At 27.4% G+C, this 24,357-nt stretch overlaps 1 protein-coding gene across 2 annotated transcripts in view; it reads right to left on the bottom strand.

Annotated features, from left to right (window-relative positions):
* Nucleotides 1–24,357, bottom strand: part of LOC145837885 (BCAS3 microtubule associated cell migration factor-like) — a 70,655-nt gene that overhangs the window by 40,094 nt on the left and 6,204 nt on the right. The window contains exons 5-14 of one of the 2 annotated variants that reach the window (XM_082945367.1): nucleotides 24,140–24,224; nucleotides 23,097–23,160; nucleotides 20,004–20,197; nucleotides 19,396–19,472; nucleotides 19,142–19,237; nucleotides 17,413–17,595; nucleotides 17,002–17,235; nucleotides 14,025–14,152; nucleotides 6,352–6,476; nucleotides 4,089–4,334 (exon numbers count right to left, since the gene is read on the bottom strand). In XM_082945367.1, the coding sequence (XP_082801493.1) occupies nucleotides 4,089–4,334; nucleotides 6,352–6,476; nucleotides 14,025–14,152; nucleotides 17,002–17,235; nucleotides 17,413–17,595; nucleotides 19,142–19,237; nucleotides 19,396–19,472; nucleotides 20,004–20,197; nucleotides 23,097–23,160; nucleotides 24,140–24,224 (1,432 nt within the window). The remainder of the gene's footprint in view (nucleotides 1–4,088; nucleotides 4,335–6,351; nucleotides 6,477–14,024; nucleotides 14,153–17,001; nucleotides 17,236–17,412; nucleotides 17,596–19,141; nucleotides 19,238–19,395; nucleotides 19,473–20,003; nucleotides 20,198–23,096; nucleotides 23,161–24,139; nucleotides 24,225–24,357) is intronic. The other variant, XM_082945368.1, reaches the window with a different exon arrangement.

Below are 24,357 nucleotides of genomic sequence, written 5' to 3'. Positions count from 1 at the left end.
GTAGTTGATTTTTTTTGATACAAACACTTAGAGCGTTTTAAAGACAGCTAAAAGACTTGTTTTACCTTTTATGAAATAAGTCAACTCAAAAACGAACTGTTTTGTAAATGTTCAAAGTTTTAAACATGTGTTGGCTTAAAAATTAAAAGCCCTAAAACTTTATTAATTTAATCTACAGCTGACTCATATTTTCCAACCCGATTGGGATTATAAGTAGTTTTAATTCCCTTGAGACCCATTAAAAATTTCAGCGTTTTAACCTCTACAAAGCATCTTTTAACAGTTTTAATCATTTGTAATCTTGAACTTAGTTTGGTTGTCTAACTAGACAGTTTCAACTTAGCAGCAGCGGTTGTAAGCTTTTTAAGTATAAAACGATGCAACAAAAATTAAAACTGCAGAAAACTAAGTTACGCTGCAAATTCATGTGCTAATACTCAAGTGCTCACTTTCGGGACGGAATTGAACAGCCACTGCAGACATTTAAACTTTCGAACTGTTCTGGTTTAAATTTAAACTTTCGTTGTAATGAAATGAAAACAACATCAAAGTTTACTTCGGGTTGAACAGATGCCGTGCTGCAAGATGCTTTTACAACCTTTGAAGTAGTTGTATAAATAAGTAGAGCTGATCAAATTAGAACAAAGCACTTTAGTATCAATTATTTGTTTAAATTGCTTCAAGTTTACTTTATTATGATAATTGACTGTTGCAAAACATCATGGTTTGCTTTAAAAGAATCCTTGTAGGAAAGTGTTCAAGAAAATAAGATAATTTTGAAACAAGAAAAACATTTTAGCTTTCACTTTTAAAATGTTAAAAACTCTTAATTTTAAAAATTTCAGCTTAATAAGCACTAGTATTAGTTTGTTTATATAACTTAACACTATCAATAAACACCAGTACATAACAATAATGGTATACTACTTATTCTTTTTACTTTTAGACAAAAAATAACGAAACTAATCATAAAAACTGTTCTATTAATGAAAAATTGCTGATTTGTAAACCATCATTCAAGTAACTCTCAAAATCTAAACTTTACAAAAGCACCAATCAAAACTTTTATTTAACTTTTGAACAAAATATAGCTAATATCAATATTTACATGCAACTTTGTGCATATAAGACATTCTTCAACAAAAAACCGTTCAAGCATGTTTCCTGTAAGTATCATTTTTCAACTCAGTGTGTACGGTGTCCTATCAAATATTTTGTAACCAATGGTTTTATGCATATAAGTACTACTTTATAAGTATTAAATATTTTAACTGCCTTAGAAAAGCAATAAACTATTTTATGAGTCTACTAGATAGTTCTACTCACTTGTTTATAAATATATGTAGCTTACAGAAACAGTATTAGAAATATGAAGTATTATTTTTAAACAACAATACTTTGTAAGATTGTTTTTTTCATTGTAAACATCATCAGAAATGTCAAATGAATTTCGGGTAGTTAACTTTTTTGTAATGTGTATTTTTTAATTTTTTCTAATTTATTCTTGTTTAAAAAAATCTTCAAGTTTGTAGTTGACTTACAACCTTGATTATAAAAAGAAAGAAGACCAATTTTATGTTTATTGCTACAATTGTTTTTTTTGTATACTACCAATACTTTCAATTATTTGTACACTGAACTACTAATATTAAGTTACAACAATATTTTTTTAAAAATTTAAAGTTCTGAAGTAAACCAAACTAGTTTGAAACACTCAATGATTTAACAACTTAGAATTATATGTTAATTATTTTACTAAATATCAATTATTGGTACAAAAAAGAAACTGTATTTTGTAATTTATTCTCATGACTTTCATCAACTTAATATGGTTCACGTTAGTTCACATCGAGTTATTATTACAACTTTTCGTTAAATTCCAATCAAGCTGCATATCATGAATGTTTTCATAACAGTCAATATATATCCGTTTTATACTATCATATAATTTTTTTGCTAACAACTAATATCAAAAATCAAATTCAATTGCACATACAACAAAAATATCTTAACTGCTAATTTAATTATTTATAAACTATTATTGAAACTTTAAGCTCATAAAGTTAAATTGTATTAGTAAGAGACCAAAATCAAAACAAAGATTGTTTCAGTGAAACACAACTTGTGGCACGATTTTTGTAAATTTTGCTAACAACTTTCTAATACTTCAAATATTATTAGCTTTTATTTAAATGCATAACAGATATAAAAGACTTTCCAAGTTTTTCTGTAATAGTTTAGTACGTATTGCACTAATTTTTGTCAGAACCTAACAGTAGAACAAAATATAAAATAATGAATATTTTTTTTTTACTAAAAACACAAAAGTTAAAACTAACAAAGTAATTAGCGCAATAAACAATCAGTGCAAAGTAATACTTAATTACTTTTGTTTGCACAATTCTGATTTCTCTAAAGATATAGAGACAGCCACCAACTTCACGAGATCAAATGCACTATTGCAATGATGGATTATTTTACTTTCTAGCACGAAACTTATAATTTCAGATAGTCCAATAAGTCCAGTTTTCTTGAAACAAATATAATACATTTGTAAAATATTTTTTGTAATAGCAACAAACTTATTCAAATAGAATGTTTCAGTATGTCAATTTGAACACACTTACTATTGATTTTGTTCTTGTGATGTGTTTAAGTATAATATATTTTTTACAAACAAGACTTACCTTGTTCCACACGTAATAATTTCCGTTATCTTCAAGCGAAGGAATTTTCATTGTGAAAATTAATTGCCAAAAATAAATTATTAAACTACTACATGCAAACATAAAAACAAAGTATACGCACTATGATAATAACACAACATGCAAAAAAAATGCGACACGACTGCACTTTCTACCTCAGACTTTATTTTTTTTTATAAATCTAAATTTTCAACAACTTTTCTGTCATAAGTTTTACTATAAGGCTAAATGCAACCTTCGTAATGAATTTTTACCGTGTAACTCTTTATACCCTCTTTTAATCAGTCTTTGTTTTGAAAACAGGGTTGCCAAATGATTTAGGCAATTTTCCTCCAGGTTTTCAAAACTGCTTTCAGATTTTTAAAACTACACGTTTTAGGATCTATTTTTAGTTTAAAATTAAGTTTAAGGTAAAAAACTGTGTTAAACAATATAAAAACATTGAAAAGACACTGTAAAGCTAATTAAAATGTGTTTTTTATTTAATTTTTTTACAATGATCACAAAAAACATTTAACGATAGATTTTCTGTGGCAAATCGAAACTTTACTATTTAACATGTAAAAGTTATTAAAAATTCCAGGTTTTTCCAGGTTATTCTAAGTGATTTTTGTTCAAAGTTCCAGTTTTTTTTTTTAATTTCTCATATTCCAAATTTTTTCAGGTTTTCTGCCTAAATTGTCAAATTTCAGATTTTTTCAGGATTCCAGATTTTTTGGAAAGTCTGTATAAAACAGGGTTGCCACTCGTTTTTACAATTTTTTTCCAGGTTTTCCAAATTTTTTCCAAGTTTTTAAAAGTACACATTTTTCGGTCTATTTTTAGTTTTAAGGTAATTTCTATTTAAGAAACTGTGTTAAATAGTATAAAAACATTGAAAAGATACTGTAAATGTGTTTTTTAATAAAAAATATTTTTGATGATGACAAAATATCTTAATTATATGATAGATTTTTTGTGTCAAATCAAAATTTTACAACTGAAAATGTTAAATTATTAAAAATTTCTCAAATTCCTCGTTTTTCCAGATTATTTTAGCCTGAATTGTCAAATTTCAGGTTTTTCCAGGTTTCCAGGTAAATTGGCAACCCCGATCATATTTTAACATAAACTATTTCACAAAAAAAATTTAACAAAACTTTTCTACCACCTTATTTACATTTTGGAAATGGTTTTTTGAAAAATTTTACAACTGAAAATATTAAAGTTATTAAAGATTTCTCAAATTCCTCGTTTTTCCGGGTTTCCAGGTGAACCTTATCATATTTTAACATAAACTATTTCACAAAAAAAATTTAACAAAACTTTTCTACCACTTCCCGTCAAAAATTCTAATCCCAACTAATCATGCAGTTATTCAAGCAAAACGCAAACTCGACTCACCCCAACCGTCCAACGAGCAGTTGGACAGGAAGTAGGTCGCCACCGCGACCTGGCTGTCCGTCGCCTGGTGCTTGGACGGCTCGCTCGGCTGGTTGGCGTGGGCGGCGAGCATCTGGGACAGCAGCGACGACGAGTGGTCGTGCACCTTGCAGAGGGCGGAGGGCAGGCGGGTGGTGTCGGGGAAGAGGGGCAGGCGGGGGTTGTAGTGGGCGGAGTGGCACTGGAGCAGCTTCTTCACTCGCGACTCTGTTGGCATGTGAAAACTTGCTGAGCGTTTTAAATGTGCGAGTTTTGGAAGAAATTTAAAGTAAATTTTATTAGTAAGATATATTATTGATGGACAACCATTTTATTTTTTAGCTAAAACTTTGTTTTGTATTTTTTCAAAAAAAAATTCATATAACCGTTAATATATCCACTGAATTTTATAACAAATCTTTACGTTTTCTTTATTTGCGGAGCAACATGGAAAGCAAAATACTTGACTATGTAGTTTTAGAGAGTTTTTTAGCTTGATCTATTAAGTTTTTTTTTCTGTTTTGAAAAATTTTACACACAAAAGAAAACCAAAGTACTCATTCAGATATTGCTAACTTCGTTGAGTGAAAGTACATATTTCTTTTTACTGTGCATAACACGTGAAAGTTTTAGCTAGGTATTACTTCAATTATCTTTAAACATTTGTTTATGTTTACCACTGAAACTGTAACTAAAACACACAAACAACTATTGTTTTTATGTTGACAATATTTACAAGTTTCATTATAATACATATCTTTTTTAATTTATAAACTTCAATTTTATTTTTTGAAGACAACTTATAGTATAAAACTTAAAAATTATTTACTTCATTAAACTTTTACTGCGTTCTGCTAATTTTGTTTCGAATAAAAGTTAAACTTAATAATGAAATAATTTTTAAACAGCTCTTCACTTAACTCGAAACTTCAACTTGAAAAATGCCATTACCTCTTTTCAAAGCAAAATATCGAACTGAGTACTCATTTGTTGACGGATCGAACCAAAAACAAACTCAAACTTTTGCACGTGATTCCAAGTAGCTCTCAGCAGAAGACATTTAAAAGTTGACAGCGATAAATTATTTACAACCGAATTAAAAGAGCCATCTCGAACGGTGATTTGGAAGCTGCAATATATCAATGTGCAGCGAAGACAAGTTGAACGAATTATAACTTGGCCGGCCCGTTTTTCCTTGCAAAATTTTCAAAAGACATATTTTTGATTAGTGGCTGTTTGCAGTAGAAACAAAAGGAATGATTTATTTACACGGATTCTCGGAATTTTCAAAGAACAATGGAATAATTGCAGACGATGCAGCGAGCATTTTGGACAAACAATTTTCTTGTTGATTTTAATTTTGCTTTAACATATGCAATTTTCGTTTGTTACTTCGTGTTCATTTACTTTAGCATTCTGGGAATTTTCATTAACAGCACAATAAAATAAAACGAAAACACACAGCTTGTATTGAACATTATAAATAAAACATAATTGTAAGGAAAACAATGTGCACGTTGAATAGACTCAATATTTGAAAGATATTTTTCTTCACAGATTTGATTTATATTCTTTTTTTTTTCATTTTAGTGCTGTGTGCAAGTAATCAAGTTACATAAAAACGAAAAATTGTTAAAAAATAAAAACAACAAAAATTGTTGGTTATTCTTAAGAAGTTAATGGTTCGAATACTTTCTAATAACACTCAGGAAATGTTTAAAATACAAGTGTACAGTGTTTCGATATAATCAGTTCAATAAAAAATTTTTTTTTTCTGTTTATTAAAACAAGCATGTTTTAAACTGTATCACATTGTGTATCATGTTTATATCAATCATGTATACAATTTAAGTCTGGACTAAAACTTTAAATTAATAACCAACCCCTGTGTACTTTACACAAAAGTTTGAACTTAATTTATTTCTAAAAATAAAGAAAAAAAACTTGACAAAATAAATTAAACATAATTAAGTATAAGCCTGCACATTAAACACCATGTACTTGATTTTAACGTTTTAAGCTTGATTAATTAACAATATTAAATCAACGTTATTCCCGTAATATTTGCAAATTAACGTTTATAGTGGAAACTGCGTACATTCATTTTGTATAATGTTTTAGTACTTTATCACAACGCTATTTTTTAAATAAATTTAACTGTGATCGGACTTTAATCATAAGTGCAATACTAATTTTACCTGTAAAAATTGCTAATTAATATATTCAAAATAAAACATGAGCTCACCAGAATTGTGAGATTGCGACGCGCTTTTTTGCGATTTCACCGCCATGTTTGCCTGGACGATCTCCAGCTTGGCCCAATCGTCCTTGTCCGCCGTTTTGCTGTACCGGTCCAGCTTGCTCACCATCCTGTCAATTGATCAAAATGAAACTTTTGATATTGCCACGTAAAAAAATATCTTTAAGTATGTCTTAAAGCGTTCTGATTCTTACCTACTGCAAAACTAGGTTTTAAACAAAATTATTTGAGCAGGTGAACACTGTTACATTTGTCAGGAACAAAATCGTTCGTTTAGTAACATTTAAAACTCTTTAAAACTTTTATCACAAAATTAAACACATAGAATTCAGCTCTAAGCATGAGAGCAAGCATAAATAGTTTTCGTAATGCCATACATATTCTAATAATAGAGGCGACTGTCTAAGTATAATCTGTACAAATTCGAAAGATTGAAAAAACCGCATGATTCAAACTATAACCAATTATAACAAGTTTTTTGAAAAAAAAAACCGAAGACATTTTTTGGTAAGTATTTTTATTTTACATCTAATCCTGAAGCCGATTTCCAGTTTAAGAACACAAAAGCATGTTAAAATCTTTCTGTGTGTTTTGAAAGTTCAAAGTCAACATCAAAACGAAAGTGACCAATATGCCGTGATACAAACGAGGCGTATAAATAGAAGCTTCGAACACGGCGGGAAGCTTCGTTTGATCTTTGCCACATGAAAAGCGACGCGTGGTCGAATAAATCAATTTTGCGAACACTAGTGCTAATTGTTGCAGCAATTTTTTCAACTTTCTTACTTTTTCCGTTTTCCGGACACGGAGTTTGATGAATAGCCAGTTGGAAGCTTCGGTGTTAAAAAACACGTGACTCTAAGTCAAATGTTCTTATGTAATTTCGATCTTTTTTTAACGGCCTAATGTTAACGTTTTAAGCCTGATAAATTAAGAAAACTAACTCCAACATATGAAAACGACGCAATACGTGAAAATTATAAATTTATAGTGGAAACTACATACATTCGTTTCTTTTTACGATAAACGTTCTGACGGTTAAGCTTGACGAGCCACTTCATAAGACTTTTAATCTAAATTGGTTGTACAATACTTGAACTTACATAGTATTTTTTAATGACCGTGATTTTTTTTTTGATAAACTAATTTCAAATTTGAAATTTTGAAAGTCAACCACATTTTGTTGGACTTTGAACCTGAAAACCAGGTCACATTAAGTCTCTTCGACTAAAATCTACTATTGTTTTTTAATTTTAGTGTCTAACTTTACAAAACTTACTATGATTGATTACTAAAACCATAAAATGGTAAACTTTTAGCAGAAAACGTTTTATGTTTTTAGGTAAATCTAAAGTAAGCAATAGTCAACGTTTAAAATCCAGTCTAACGTACATAAATATCTCCGTTTATTTTTAAAACATACTTTGTAATTGTTATAAAATTTAAACCGAAAACTACTTTTAATAAATTAAAACGTGCAAGGAATTACAATTTATAAATTATACAAATACAGCTTTTAAATTAAATCTTAATTGTTTTAGCGCACAAAGGAAATTGATAAAAATACCTTTATACGTGGTAAACATATTTTTTATACAAAATACCATCAGTCTAATTGTAAAAGTTTGGCATAACAGTAAAGTTCCATTAAGAAAACTTCTTATTCACAGGGGAAAAGGGTTATTAAATTTTACTGAATTAATTCATCTCTACACTAAACAAAGGCTTTTAGTTGTTTTATAAATAATGTGTAAACTTTATTCATCTTAATAATTTTAGTAATTACTAAAATATTTGGCTTACAATCATTCATTTTTTATAAAACCTATACGATAACAAATGAATTATATTTGTTAGAAACAATGTTAATAATTATCATAACTTATGTTAAATGTGTGAATACCCAACTATATAAGTTTCAAAGAGAGCAATACAAATTTCAATTCTATTTAACTTAAATTACAGTTTTTTAAAACTTTAGTTTATTGAAGTAGATATTTTAAGAAAAGTTGTTAGCCAAGAGTTAAGTATGATAACTTAACTAAGAATTCTTAAAAAACGCAAATGACACATTACTAAATTGAAAAAAAAATTCAACGTTTTTAAGTTAAGACCATAGGGGGTAGGCCATGTTTTTACAAGTTGATCTTATTTTATAGAGTTTTTACTAAACTTAAAGTTGCTTTTTATCATTTAAAAAAATTCAAATTAACTTTTGAGATATGACCGGTCAAAGTCGGGCCGCATAATAGATTCCTTATAGGGAAGGAAAACTAAAACAGCAAAAGCCGACTTTTTTTTATCTATCTCCTCCTACATTTTTCAAGCAATCTTCTTCAAACTTTCACAGTCTAATTTTTATACATTGAAAAAATGTTGCTTTAGACTTTACAAAATTTTAAGTAAAAATACCATTTAAAAAAAAAAGACTTTTTTTTAAATTTTTGTGGTAAAATATTATTTTTTTTTAATAATTGACCCCAAAAAATTTGTGGTCCATACGTTTGTATCGGAAACTTTTTACAAAAAATAAAATATCCCAAAATTTAATGGATATTTTTCAATTCTATAAAAACTGGCTTGTAGTTTGTACTTTAAGCTTTCATATAAAAGCCAAATTTTTTTTTGTAAAAAATTGCACCTCCCTATGGCCTAAACAGTAACAGTAGAATAATTCAATTTTTTTGTATTATTTTTTAAATTCAAACTTTTGATTTTATGTCAGCCTAATAAAATAGAACAAAACTAATATCAATCACTATATCTTAAATAACACATAAAATACGTAGGCCTTATGTAAAAGAAAACTGATAAAAAATTCCAAATTTTTAATAAAAAAATCAAAAAGCACTTCGAGAAAGCGATTTTCAAGGAAACAGAAATGTATTAAAAATTTCAATTAAAATCGTGTCGTTGGAGTTTAATTTGAATATTTTTTTTAATAATTTGACGTTCAGCCATCACGTTCACGCATGCTCGATAATTACCGGTGATTAGGCTAATTTGCTGGGTTTCATTTGCAGTAACTTTCCCGGATCGGTTTTTGCGTAAAACTTTACCACTCACCGCTTAACATGAGTTTTTGCTTGCGTTTTATTTTTAATTGCCGTCTGGTACTGACCTAAAATACGGTACGAAATTTTACACAACTGTGTTCAGAAATTTATTAGATTTTTTTAGCTCAGTTCAATCTACGGGAGGTAGAATAAAAGTATGGTTTTAGAAAAATAATAAAAGCTGTATAGTAATAAAAACTTTTTTTTATTTACTACAAAACTATTCTAAGAAAACACATTGTTCTTCAGACGCGCATCCAAAATTAGACTGAAGAATTTTCAGTGAACATTCGAATATTTTTGTTCAAGTTTCGAGCTTCTACGAAAACAAATATTATAAAAACTTTAACTTTAAGAATTTGATGTTAAAGGTACTTGTTTTTCGTAATAAATTAAAATAAAGCCGTCACAACAAGTATACTATTATGTAACATACTATACTGGATAGTTTTTTTTGTATTTTATTTTCACTAACTTAAACTCTTGGTTGTTTGATTTTAATTTGTACACTTCTAATAATTTTTCAACTAAAAATAATTTAACTAACGTAAAAATCACCTAAAACAAGTGTTATCTAATTTAAAGAGGTTTAACTGTCTATTTTTAATACCTAACTACACGCCTTAGTATTAAGCTTTTGGACTCGAAAATCAAAATCTAAGATGATTTTGAATAAAAAAATTAGTTCAAAAAACTTTTCTAATGACGCCATAAAAGCTAGTTCAAGTGACACACGAAATTGAATCTTGATAAGTTTGTTTTTTGTTACACATAATCACAAGTTGTTTACAAATGCTTGATTGAAATTCGTCAAGTATGAGAAATTACTTGATTTTGTTTTTCGCAAATTGCAAGAAAATTCTTTTTAAATTAAACATGATTTGATCAAGGCTGCTCGGTCATACGATTCATTTCACTCGTGGTGTATTTCAATTAGTGATGTACCGGACTCACTGTCCGGGTCCGGGTCCGGCCGGATATTGCCATTTTTGTCTGATATCCGGATCCGGCCGGACTCTAATTTGAAAAAAAAGTCCGGATCCGGTTCCGGCCGGATTTTAGTTTGAAAAAAAAGTCCGGATCCGGTTCCGGCCGGATTCTAATTTGAAAAAAAAAGTCCGGATCCGGGTCCGGCCGGATCCTAACAGAGATCCGGCCGGACCCGGATCTAGTTTGTAAAAAAGAGCATACTGAAATTTTTTTTTTCAAAAACAAACCCTGTGTAAATTAATAAGAGTCATTTTCGTCAATTAAAATTAAACACCTACCGTGATTGGCTCATTTTGTACACGTGACTAATTTACATTTGTTTACATTTAATCTATGAAATAAACAGTTCAGATATGCAACTCTTTACATATGTTGTAAAATTGAAAATTTTTGAACGAATACTTGCATTATTTATTGTTTAAAGTTGAGCTCAGAGAAGATTTAGAGTTAATACGGTTAAATGTACGAGCCAATGAGAATCATATGACGAAATGTTTCAAACTAAATACTGATGCAACAAAACATCAGAACATGACAGGCAGTATATATGTAAGCAGTTAGTTAGTTTGGTGTGCAGCTTGAAGCAATAAAATATCTTGAACGTTTTTGTGAAATCTTATTGTAAGTAGTGTTTTGTTTTAAAAGTGAATATTTCAACTGGTGTTTAATTGTTAAAATATTTAAGCCAGGTTTATAGTTTGATAGTTTATTAAAAATTTTACAGTTTCTTCTTTACTAAAAGTTTTATTTAATTTTTAGTTTATTGTTTTAAGTTTTTTGATATAGATTTAGATAGCTTCCAGTTTTTAAAGTGTTACCAAAGTAATTAATAATTTTGTATATGCTAGTATTTCTCGCTGTGTTTTATATAAAAGATTCATCACTTAAAACTGTCGTGTCTGATTATAGAAAGTAGTCTCTGTTAGAATTTAGTATTTGTTAGATATTAATTAAATAAGGTAGGATTTAACTATGATGGGTAGTACTAATCAGTTAAGTGTACCACAATCACTTCACAACTTTACTACCAAATTGTCAACCTTTGCTAGCTGTTCTACTGATTATTAGATTAAAGTAATTTTTCAGTTTTTAAAAACCTCATTCTGACTCAGGCTTGTTTATACTCACTCTAGCTAGTTTTATTGACATAAACAGTGGCAACCCTGCTAGTTTAAAAACTTTTGGGAATTTTAGAAAATCTTGGACTGCCTCAGGCTAGTTTAGTTTTTTATAAAAACTCAGGCTTGTTTTCTTTTAAATTTTGAATGAGTTTGAGCTGATCCAGTTTTCAATATTTGGTAATTTTCTAGTGTATTTTGTTCAAGAACTTGATTTCAGATTTTTAATTGTAAATAACACCTAAATTTGTAAACCTTGTGGCTAGCTGTTCTACTTATTATTAGATTAAAGTTCTTTTTTTCAGTTTTTAAAAACCTCATTCTGACTCAGGCTAGTTTATACTAGTGATGTACCGGACTCACTATCCGGGTCCGGCCGGATATTGCCATTTTTGTCTGATATCCGGATCCGGCCGGATTCTAATTTGAAAAAAAAGTCCGGATCCGGTTCCGGCCGGATTCTAATTTGAAAAAAAAGTCCGGGTCCGTTTCCGGCCGGATTCTAACTTGAAAAAAAAGTCCGGGTCCGGGTCCGGCCGGACCCGAAATTGTGGGTCCGGTACATCACTAATTTCAATCAAGTTTGAACTTTGTAAAACTTATTTGGGCAATAACACTACTTTTGCTAGATTTTTGTTTTATGAAATATGACTAAAATACAAACTTTTTTGTTTAACTTCTTTAACTTTTGAAACTATAACAACAAATTATACACTTACTGTACTAAAACATTCGTTATCAATTAGATAAAGCCATCTGTAAACATTTTGAATCATAAACAAAACTTTAAATTAGTACTCTAAGTTCCTTAAGTTTTAGCTTTAAATTTATCAAACATCAGATATCAGTATATATCAGAGTACCGTGATACAAAAACTAAATTTTAACAACATTATAGATTTTATATGAAAGTGGTCTAAATAAAGTGTTTAAAAAATCATCTAGTTATATTTTCATTATTAAAATTATAGAATGATACTAATTGTCTACATCTACTGAATGACTAAATAATGTTTCGAAATTATTTGTTTTTAAGGTAATCATACATAGCGTAATTAATATGATTATGTGTTTCTTAGTTTAAATTATTTTAAAGTACTTATAAAAAAGCTTTTAAAAATTTAATTATAATCTAAATAAATTACAGGAGGCTATATTTGAACTTTTCAAAACCATTTTAAAAACATTTTATTTGTTTTGCACAGTTTTGTTTTTTGATTATGACCAAGGTAAAGTCGAAACGCCGTCAAAGTAAAATAAATGATGAAATTGTAATGTGTATCTCTTTAAATTTTTTTTAATCTAAATAAAGCAAGTTTTTCTTCTAAAAATTATATATATCTATTAGTGTTAAGTGACTAAATATATTTTTAAGTTGTAAAAAAACTTGTTGCTTTTAAATTATTTATAATAGCGTAAACAGTTTTTTTAATAATTAATTTATTTATTACAATAATGTTTTCTACATAGTTTTTAAAGATTTACTTTGATTTAAATAAAACAAATTTTTAATCAAAACATTTATTTAGTTATATTTCAGGACTACAATCTGACTTTTTTCATGAATTTAACTTAAACTTTAAAACACTGAATTTAAAGCACTCAAATTAAATTATATACTTGGCCTCAATATATTCTCATTTTATTATAAATTTTAAACAACTCATTTAGATTTATATTAACAACAATACTAAATTAACATATAAAAACCTACAACTACATTCAAACTTTGAAACCACAATTAAATCTTTTCATATTAGAACTGCGGTAAAACTTGTATATTAAATATTCAAATTTGATCCCGATGTAATTTTGAATATAACCTCTAAATTGACCTTGTAAAAACTCGAACCTTTGTACGTGACCATAACTTAATAAGACCAATTAACTTTTTCTTTAACTCAATATTGTTTTACGCCTACAGTCGCAGGCTCCAAGTTACCATCTAATCGATACGGAATCAATTGTGAGTCAGATGGGTTAATTCAATTATGAGTATATATATAGTTTTGAAAGCGTTATAGATAATGCGTGATACAATTTAATGAAGCTATCAGGTCATGCGCGCATGATGATTATTGAATTTTTATTAAGACCAGCTGCTCGTAGTAACTACCGACTTTATTTTTTATCAAAAACTTGTATTGATCCAATTTTGTTTACTTTAATTTCGAGTTATGTAACTTTTGTTTACGGGTTTTTTTAAAGTTAAGATTACAACTTATAAAAACTATTTCGGTAGTAAGACTTATTTATTTAACTTGTTAAATTAATTAATACTTTATTGATTGACTTTTTAATTAAAACAAATATCAAAATATTCACAGTAAAACCACAGTAATTAAATTATTTTAGGTAATTGATAGTAGTTTTAATGTATTATTAAAGGAAGAATAGCTGTATAAAAAATTTAATAATTTAAGAAATTTGTTTAATCCACACCGGGAAGCAATAATACCAAAAAAACTCTAAAATATTCTTATCATAAACAAACCTCTTGTTGTTGTGACTTCTAACAGTGGGACTCCCCCCATACGAAGAAACAGCATACAAATGGGTGGTTCCCCTGGATGTTGACGCGGAAACCCACCGACTGTCCCAACTCCAACTCAGTTGTTGCACCTGACCACATTAATTTTTCTCTTTATTTTTATTTATTATCACAAGTTTTAACTTCACAAATTTTCCAAAAAAACAGTTTTTTCTTAATACATAGTTCAAAATTTACAGCTAAAAAAATTGTAGAATTACTAAAGCAATCTTTTTTTCTATTGCACTTTAAATTTTACGGATAGATAAAAAAAAAATAATAGTAATATAAGATAAGGTAAATGTTAGTTATTTCAACCATCAAGGTATATATATTATAATTAAAAGGTTATAATTAAAGCTTATAATATCACACCACTAAATCATTGAAGTAGATTCCAAAAACTCCGCAAATTTAAATTGTTTTATATATTATTATTAAACTATGTTTTAACTATTAGTCTTAAAAGTAATTGCTTTAAGGTAGTCTGCCTTTTTTTTAAGTAGAAATTTAAATATTGTAATCTACGTAAAATTGGTTTAAAAAACCACATAAAAAACTGTCTAAATTTTTATACAAAAACAAAAAAGCAACAGATACGAAGCTCTTTCGTTTATTGTGTAAATATTTTCAATGCTTATTCAAATAGTACAAACTATTCGAATATAATTGGATTCTATTTGAATAAGCATTTAAAACTTTTATATAATAAACGAAAGATATTTGTATCTGTTGTTTTTTTGTTTTTGAATAAAAATTAAGACATCTTTTTATATGCTTTTTTTAACCAATTTTATTACATGTTAATTATTTGTCAAAGTAGGGTTTTTTAAAACATTTTGTAAGCTTAAATAGCAGGATTATTACTAAAATATTTATTTTTTAAGTTAAAACGGACAGGTTCTAAATAATTTATTATCAGTTACAATCGTGAACATATAACAAACAGCACGTAAACTGGCTCGCAACTTTATTTTATTTGAACTGAAAGTGTCAGTTTGAAGAAGATTTCAACATGTACCTCAAAATGGTGATTTAAAGAATCTCACTCTAAAACAGGTCTGAAATTAGCTTTTGTGGTATTAGTTTAAACTGGTAAGCTAAAGATTTTATACTGTGTCTGGAAGCTGTAAACCAGTTAAATTAATTTATGTGCATCAACTTTTACTTTCATACTATACTTAATATACAAACTTGTTATAGTTTAAAGTTGCATTGCCAAATTAGCCTTAATAATAGATTAAGCAATTTTATAAATTTGTTCAAGCAGAATTTAAACCAAATAAAAAACTGAAACTACAAAACACCGACACGGAAAAGGAAGACTAAAAGCAGATACAAAATTTTATTGCACAGGAAAACGGGCAATTAAAAGTTGAAAGGTGTCGTTTTTGAAAAATCCATATTTTTCAACATAGTTCGATTCGTATTGTTGTATCGATTTTGAATAAGTTCATTTGCAACGCCGACCGGAAAATTTCATATGCAATTTGCACATCAAGGGTCATGGCACGCCGAAATTTATTTACTTATTAAATTTACGCATTTCCCTGAAAGTATTCGCAGCTAAATTAGATTATAGTACAACTCTTTGTCATCTGACAACGGATAAAACGATATTTCAAACTTGTAGCTGAAATAGTGCAGTCTAATAAACAACTTTTAATTTGTTATTGAGACTTTTATCATAACCTAGCGGACAAATTTAATACTTATACAATCAATTTTTGAAGTTTTTATTTCATTTAAAAATTTTATAATCGTTATTCAATGGTTGAAATTTCCTCGCAAAACTTTTTTTTTTCTTTTATCTAAAGAAAAATTATAAATTTAGGTTTGATAGTTACCAAAAATGTATAACAATGTAATGAAAGATAATTATCTACACTTTCATTGCTGATTTAAACAAGGTTTTTGTTACAATTTCAAATTTTTTTAATGCATTTAATGTTATGTATGCATTATTTATGTTGGTAAGTTGGTATAATTTTGTCTTAAAACCAGCTAAATGAAAACAAACGACAAAAACATTTTTCTATCCTAATCATTTGACATAGCTTCAATTATATTTGACGTGAGAACTAATTTATTATATCAATTAAGAAAACCTTTATTTTCATAAAAAACGATACTAAAAAACGGTTCTTAAGACTTAAGTAGAAATTTAAAGAAGTTGCTTATTTTAATTTTTCTTTAATAATTCAAATCACTTAAACCTAATTTAAACACTGTTTGTTATTTATAGCAAAGTTTATAGAAGGTGAATTATTAGTTCAATATTTTATTAAATTATTACACAAATTTTCACTTAAATATAAATTACGATTCAAAAAAATTCAAATGTTAAGATATTATTTATAAACAAAGAAGTGTTACATAAACAAGCTTTTCAAGATGTCATGAGTGTTTATTAACAATTAAAAACTATAAAACAATCGCTCACATGACACACACTTTTTTATATCAACACACGGCTTTAAAACTTTAAAACTTAATAAACCTCGACCACAAAAATATTTATTGATATTGTAATGTAACCACACTCTCAGTACAAAAGACAACACACAACAATTACCATCAACCACAGAGTATTCTACATTCTATTTACGGGACACGATCAAAATCCACCCAGTCGAATTCGAGAACCGCTCACCAATCGAGGGTAAGGGTTAGGGGTAACAGCGATAGTGAAAAATAAATAAAAAACAAATAAAAAATGCAACAAATATAATTAAGTAAATTAACAAATAAAGAAAAAAAAATTGGGTGGATTTAGAATGCGGGTGGATTTTGATAGTTTACTTTTTAAACCAAAAAAACAACTGTTTAAGACTAAACTAATATATTTTGTTTTAAAATTTCAAATAATTTATAAATAAATATTTTTTAATAAAATAAATAAAGTTTGAAATATACTTTTTAAACACAACAAACAACTTACCATGGCTGGGGTGTCGCCCCTGAACAGCTCGTACAGGTGGTGGACCGAGGTCTGCCGGCTGTCGCCCGGGTACACGTTCAGCATGTACACGTGGAAGGAGTGGCCCCTCGCGTCGGCGGCGGCAAGGAGGCGGCCGCACTGCGAGAACTCCACGCACGCGACGGGGGAAGTTTTGTGGGCGCGGAAGTGCGCGACGACCAGGGACTCGGTCGGGTGGAACGTTCCGTCGGTGGTCTGGAAAAAAAAAATTTCTGAAACATTTCACAGCGTCAGCAACATTGCAACAATAAACTTGTTGTTTTTCAACTTTGAAATTATAATCATTTAAGAAAAATTAAAAAGCATACAAACAAATTGCTTTCATGTTTTTCTACCTAATTTTCAAATCCTCTAAACAAAGTCGAAACAAACGTGTTCGGAGTGCGCGACCAGGTCCATGTCTAGGACGGTCAGGTAGCCGGGGTCTCCCAGGAGGGCCGGGTTGTCGTGCGAGGAGGACACGCTGTTGTGGCGGGACCTGCTCGGCTGTTCTTGTTTCGGTGAACTCCCCGTGTTGAGCCAACCGGCGGCGTACTGGGAAACTGAGGACAGCGCCTGTTTTGATTTACACGAAAATAAAAAGAAACAACGCCCCGTGAGAAAATATAAAACTGTTTGGAGTTGCTAAACAGCGAGCTTTTTATTTAAAAAAAAAATGGCTACTTCATACTTTATTTTTTATGTTTTTTTATAAAAAAGTGTAATTATTTTTATGTTTTTGATAAAAATTTATAACTACTTTATTGTAATAAAAACAAAAAATATTTTTAAGCTTCAATGTAAATAAGTAAAAAGCTATATTTGTTGGTTTTAAACAATTACAATTTAATGGTAGAACCTAAGTAGTTCTGTTTTCATTGTCTTAGCATTATGAAATTTCTCCATTTAAAAAAAACTATCCACAACTTACATAAAAAAATATTAACTATAATAATTTATTAAGTATAATATAGTATATTGGTACGCATTTATCTTATACCGCTTTTTTTATCATTTATTTCTTTATTTTTATTACTTAATAGTTTTTATCAAAGCAATAAATGTAATATCTTATTATTAAGGTATGTATAAGCTAAGCATATACACATATAAACATATTATAACATATGTATAAAATAATTAAGTCAAATATAAAACTTGTCATAGATTAATAAAAAAACAAACTTTAGTACTATTTATTTAGAAAAAAACAAAATATATTCGTTACTATCTCGTACAATTTATTTATGAAACAAAATAATAAAAGAAAAAGAATTCCAAGAGCAAAGTTTTAAAGAAAATTTTAACAGACGAAATTATTTAACTTCGAAAGACTATATATAGATTTAAAGGGAATGAAATAATTACGTACGTTCAAAAATAAAATAATATTTTCCTTTTTCCTACAACTGAATTTTAATTTTCTTAAACCGACTATTTAAGATTTACAAATCAAGCGTCTTTGTGTAAACTAGTATAAAACCTTTACAAATTTACTTTTTAAACTTAAACGTATAACATAACTCCATAATATTTAAATTGAAGTAATACAACACATCATTGATTTTTAACAATTTAATAGCAACATATTTAACATTTAATAAAGTAAGTTTTATTTAAAGCAATATTCATTGATAAAGTTAATTCTGTTAAAAACAAATGTTATATAGTACTCCACATTTATAAATACTATAAAAAATGTTCATTATATATAAATGGAAAGTCTTCAACTAAATCTGACTAAAACTATTAAACTTTCAGCTTTAACTAGTTTTTTAATAGGTTTACTAGATATATCAATTTTTATAACATTACAAGCGTTGTAAATAATTTACTATTTTTTTATGTTTATATTTTTTGTACTCATTATAAACTTCATAAGATTAAAACATTTTCAGATTTGTAACTTAAACAGAATCGTTGAACTCATAACTTTTCAAATTTTCGAAATTGTTTCAATTTTAAATATTAATTCTCTTTGTACTTTAATAGTAATTATTTTTTTATTTTTTACCAAATTGAATTTGCAAAACTTGTTACTTAAACAAAAATGTTAATTCATAATTCTTAAAAAGTCTCTACTTTCATTAAATCTCATTATTTTATTTGAACTCAAACCAACCTCGTAAGACTTTTGAGCAACAGAGGTGACAGTGCCCGTGTAAGACTGGTAATCCCCCGATTGGTATCCACCTAGCGACATTACCTCTCTGCAAATCTGTCATGAAAACAGTTGTCACTTTTGTCCGTCAAATAATAAAAAGATATATTTACAATGTGATGAATAATTTCAAGTTCTTAAATAAGTAGTTATTAATACAAAAATATTTTTCATGACTAGTTCTGTATACAATTCATCAAAGAAAAACTACTCACAGAGTTTGGAGAATACACCAACCATTTTTGAGAACAAGATATTGGGTTGGCATTCAGTGAGTTGCTTTGGTAACAGTCTGAAATAAACAACATTAGCATAGATTGTAAATTTAGCATTAGGGTCAATAAAGTGTTCTTAGGTTATTTAAACATTTTTTTCAAAGAGAATTTTGTTTAATAACTATGTTAAGTACGAAAGTGTTAGGTACAATAACTTGTCAACACTAGCTTTAAAAAGTCACTGCACTATCAGCAATCATTTATACTCAATAACTTTTCAATGTTACTTTTTAATGATATTGATATCAGCATATTATTTTTTTCAGCAATTTAAAAAAAAAAGTCTAGCTTGCTAATAACAATTTTATTTCGAGTTCCTAATTGACATCAAGCGTTGTAGTTCTATCTAACTAATTTGAACTAACTTTCATTCATTGTAACTTTGTAATTTTATTTTACATTTTGAAACTTTCATTTTATTTTTAAATGCAGGAGTACTACAAAATGTAATACAATTTCATAATGGCAAATACCATCATAAGATTTTATATGATAGTATTTAAGTACCAACCAAAAAATATTAATAAGAATAACAACACTCAACAAACCCTTCACTTTGAACAGCAGCAGAAGCGTGTACACGTCGTATACGTAAACCAGCCCCGCCACCGTGGCAACCAGGTACTTTCCCGTGGCGACCAGCTTCGTGACGTCACCGTCCACTTCCGCCGTCCTCACCATCTCCCCTCCTCCGACGAGGCTTCGGAAGCTGACGTAGGAAATAAACAAGTTTCCGTTTTGTCTGTCGTGATGATGCAGTGTGTGACGAAAGGAAGCACAGCAAACCGGGACAGCCAACCCCACAAGTTTGCGGTTTAGGGGAATTTTAATTTTTTTGGGGAAAAATAAGTAAACTGGAGAAATTGTTGAACTTTGATAGAAGATTTAGAAGCTAGCAAGTTTGGTAGTTCTACTTATGCCTTGTGGTATGTTATTTTAAAACTTAAATTAAATGTATCAACCCACCATAGATTTTTAAAAAAATAAATGTTAAGCATTATGTGCATACACCTTTACATGGTTTATTTTAAGTACAAAACTTTTAAATTGCTTTTTAGCAATAAGATAAAAATAAAATCAATAATTTATCTTTGCTTCATTTCTAACAGTTTATAGTTTTTAAAAGATAGAAATACGCTTACACAATCCTGAAATATTATTAAATTTGAACAACTAATAATGTCACATTGAGAATACATCACATGAAAATTAAAATTTATTTTTAATCTAAATATAAACTTTTCCGTGATACTACATTTTTTAAACTAGTACTATTTATCATGACCACAACAAAACTACTTAAACTAATGTTTTTTTATTTTATTCTAGCTTTTATTTTCAATAACAAAATAAAATACCAAAAAAAAAAGTTCATAAAATATAGTTTTTGGAAGTATTTTTGTTATAGTGTAAAATAAAAAGATATATATTTAGTGTCGTAACAACTGTTATGGTTTAATTGTCATTTATAACACCATGTGCCTTCTTTTAGTTCATTTTTTTAAATATTCTCTAATTTTATGTGTCAGCTTAGAAAATTAACAAACTTATAGAGACGATTTTACAGAATTTTTAGTCCTAAAACTTTAGTTAAAATAACTTTAGTTTTACATTATTAAATTTTCATTTTTATTTTTATTTCCTAATAATTATGTTTTTGCGTTTTGAAACTTTCAGTTTATTGTTTAATGTATGAGTACTATAAAATGTAATATAATTTTATAATGGTAAGTACCACTATAAAATTTTATATGATTGTATTTAAGTACCAACCACAAAAATAGGTTTATTTCTTTTCTTATACAAATGATTAATAAAAAAATTAAAAACTAATTAAATTAATCAGCTAAAACCTTAACTCGCTACAAAGTCAGGTTTTTACAAAGTAGTTTACAACATCTGATCTGTTTTTTTGATCATTTACGCAAAACTTGTGGCATTGGTGTCAAAGCAAAGCAAATCAAACTTAGTAATGTTTAATGATGCTTTCTAATTAAAACTTGTTTTAGTAATACAAGCTACAAAAACCATCATGCTAATAAAACATTGTACTAACTAAAAAAATTATGTAGGTTAGTTATGAATATTTAAGTAAAAGAATACACTTAAGAAATACAGTACACTACAATGAAATCTTTTTATGCTAAGTAAAGTTTAATTAAAACTTAGTAAACTTTGTACTAAGTCGCAATACAAAATACAATACATTTTAATAGTTTAAATTTAATATATCATATATATATATATTAAAAGTTTTATAACAAGTTCTGATCGATAGTACTCGACAAATTAAATTGGAGCTAAATATTTATCTAATTGTATAAAAACTATAAATTAAATTTATTTATAATATTTAAAGATAAGTATATATATAATATATTAAATTTAAATTATTAAAGTGTATTATATATATATATATATATATATAATGAGTAACAACTAACACTACAAGAAATACTTTTCATATTCAAATTCAACCAAGAATAACTAATAGTTTTTTTTACAAACTTATAACTTTAAGGAGAAATATGTGTTGTTTTAAAACAATGGGATATGCTAAAAATGGGATAGTTTCAAAATTCCAAAAGTGTCTTCACACTATTTTCAAATAATAAATGTCTTCAGTGTTTCAAGCTATTTAAAATATGTTAACCAATTTTTTAAGTTTGACACTTAAATAATGTAATAAAACTTGAAATGCCGTTGAATACATTAATATCTTACACACTATTAATAAAATGAAGATAAAATGTGTACGTTGAAACTGAACTACATAAAAATTAAGAACAAAAAATAACTTTTTCTTTGACTAAAAACAATCGTCAAGTTTTTATTATTCTGATAGACAACACTAAAAAACTCTTTTCAAACTTTTATTAAAATAAATAATTATAAATCAGTAAGTATCTTTATAAATAACTTACACTTGTTAATTTAACAAATAATAACTTATCAAATAAAAATAAAATAACCAATTTTTAAAAAACTAACTAATAAATTTCAAACATTATTTTTTTCTTTAAAATATCTAATTAAAAAATAAAATAAGCATTGTAAGCTAATTAAATTTTAATAATCAGAGTTCAAGTAAAAACACTTATCTTAGATTATAGAAATGTTTCTACATTTTCAAACTTTTACTGTATATAAATATTAATGCTTAACTGTTTTTTTAAACTTGAAAAGGTTTTACTAAAAATGTATTTTAATATTTTCACATCAAACAAATAATCTTATTCCTTATGTTATAATTATAAATGATATTTAGAACAAATATAATATCTATAAAATAAAAAAACTATCATAAAATTAACTATGTTAGTCAAAACAAAAGCAATGTATTAAATGTAAATGAGGAGTTAAAGGTATAAAATTCTAATATTAAGAATACAAGTTAATTATTTAATACAAAATAATATATCTGAATTCGTTTCATTAATATCAAGCTACAAACAGTTGTATCCAAATACATAAAGTAAACCAAGTAAAAATAACTATTTAATTTAAAGTTACTCCAACAGCTTTCAAAACTATCAACGTACAACAAAGTTCAATATAGATCGAAGTTTGCTTTAAAAATATATACATTATAGTTTCAAGGCTTACATTTCAGAAAATGTATGTTCACACTTTCAACTTACTTGAGTCGGGTGGTCACTGACGCTATCAGTGGATACTTGTCAGCCAATGTGTCATCTGAGCTACCTAAAAACGTTGACAGTTAACTTTTTATTTCTGAATATTTGATGAAACTAAAAACGAAGCTTGTTGTTTTTATTATATACACAGAAAAAAACTTATATATCATTAAATAATATTATTTCATAGTACTACATAGTACTAACAAAGCATTAAAAGTAGAAAATTAATAATAAAAAACTTTAGAAAAACTTGTTAAGGGCAAAGGAGAGTAAAGCTTTTATTTATAATTTAATCAAAATATTTACATAATTAATAAAGCTACCAGTTTTCTTTACCACATGTAAACATTTGATTTTAAATTTTTGAGATAAGTTAAGGAGTACTATAAGTTCTTTATGAAAAACGCAAACCAAAATGGCAAAAATAGACTATTTCACTAAAAGTCTATAACATCCTTAATTTTTGTCAGTAATTGTTTTAATTTAGTAGTAATAGTAATAGTAATTTCAGAGTAGTCTTTAATAAGTTTTGAACAACTTTTAGGATAAAGACTTTAAAATTTGTATATAAATATATTTTTTATAAAAAACATAAAAAATTGTTTTTTTCTATAATATTTTTTAATGTCTTTTTTAAAAACCTGATTCTTGCAAGCTATTTGTAATATCATACAGAACATTTCCTGGAAATTTAATGCTTAATGATATTAGATTTTTAGCGAGATTAAAGCTTTTATTTAACACCATATGTAAAACATTTTAAAAAGTTTCCTACCCTTAATGTACACTAGAAAGGTTTTAATTTACAGTAACAGATTAACATTAAAAAAAATTGATAAGGTTTAAGTTTTTAAATGATTAATTAAAAAGTATACTAACTAAGTTGTTAAATTACGGTAAATATTATTACTACCAATACATTTCACAAGATCAAATCTTAAAAACCAAAAATTACATTATGCTGTATTTGAAAAATTAAAACTTAAATGTATAATAAATACATAAGAATTAACTTTGCAACAAAAATACAAGATTAGTATTACCTTCTTTCAATTCCGGATTGAGAATACAAACAGCTTTTACGTTTCCTTCCCGTACTGAATAAACTTCCTCAATCACCCCGTCACCCTGTGTGAGTGGTTTGGTAAATATCATTTTCAGCATAACTACTCAAATAAATGAATACGAATTAAAGTTTGCACAGTGTAAACATGTAAGCAGGGCTGCCAAGTGTTTTTTGGAAAACTTTCTCTAGGCTTTC

Source organism: Thalia democratica, chromosome 6 (genome assembly GCF_965202585.1).
Source record: "Thalia democratica chromosome 6, ktThaDemo2.hap1.1, whole genome shotgun sequence".
Classification (NCBI taxonomy): Eukaryota; Metazoa; Chordata; class Thaliacea; order Salpida; family Salpidae; genus Thalia; species Thalia democratica.
The sequence above is the reverse complement of the archived record's forward strand: the minus strand, read 5'-3'. Positions and strand labels throughout refer to the sequence as shown.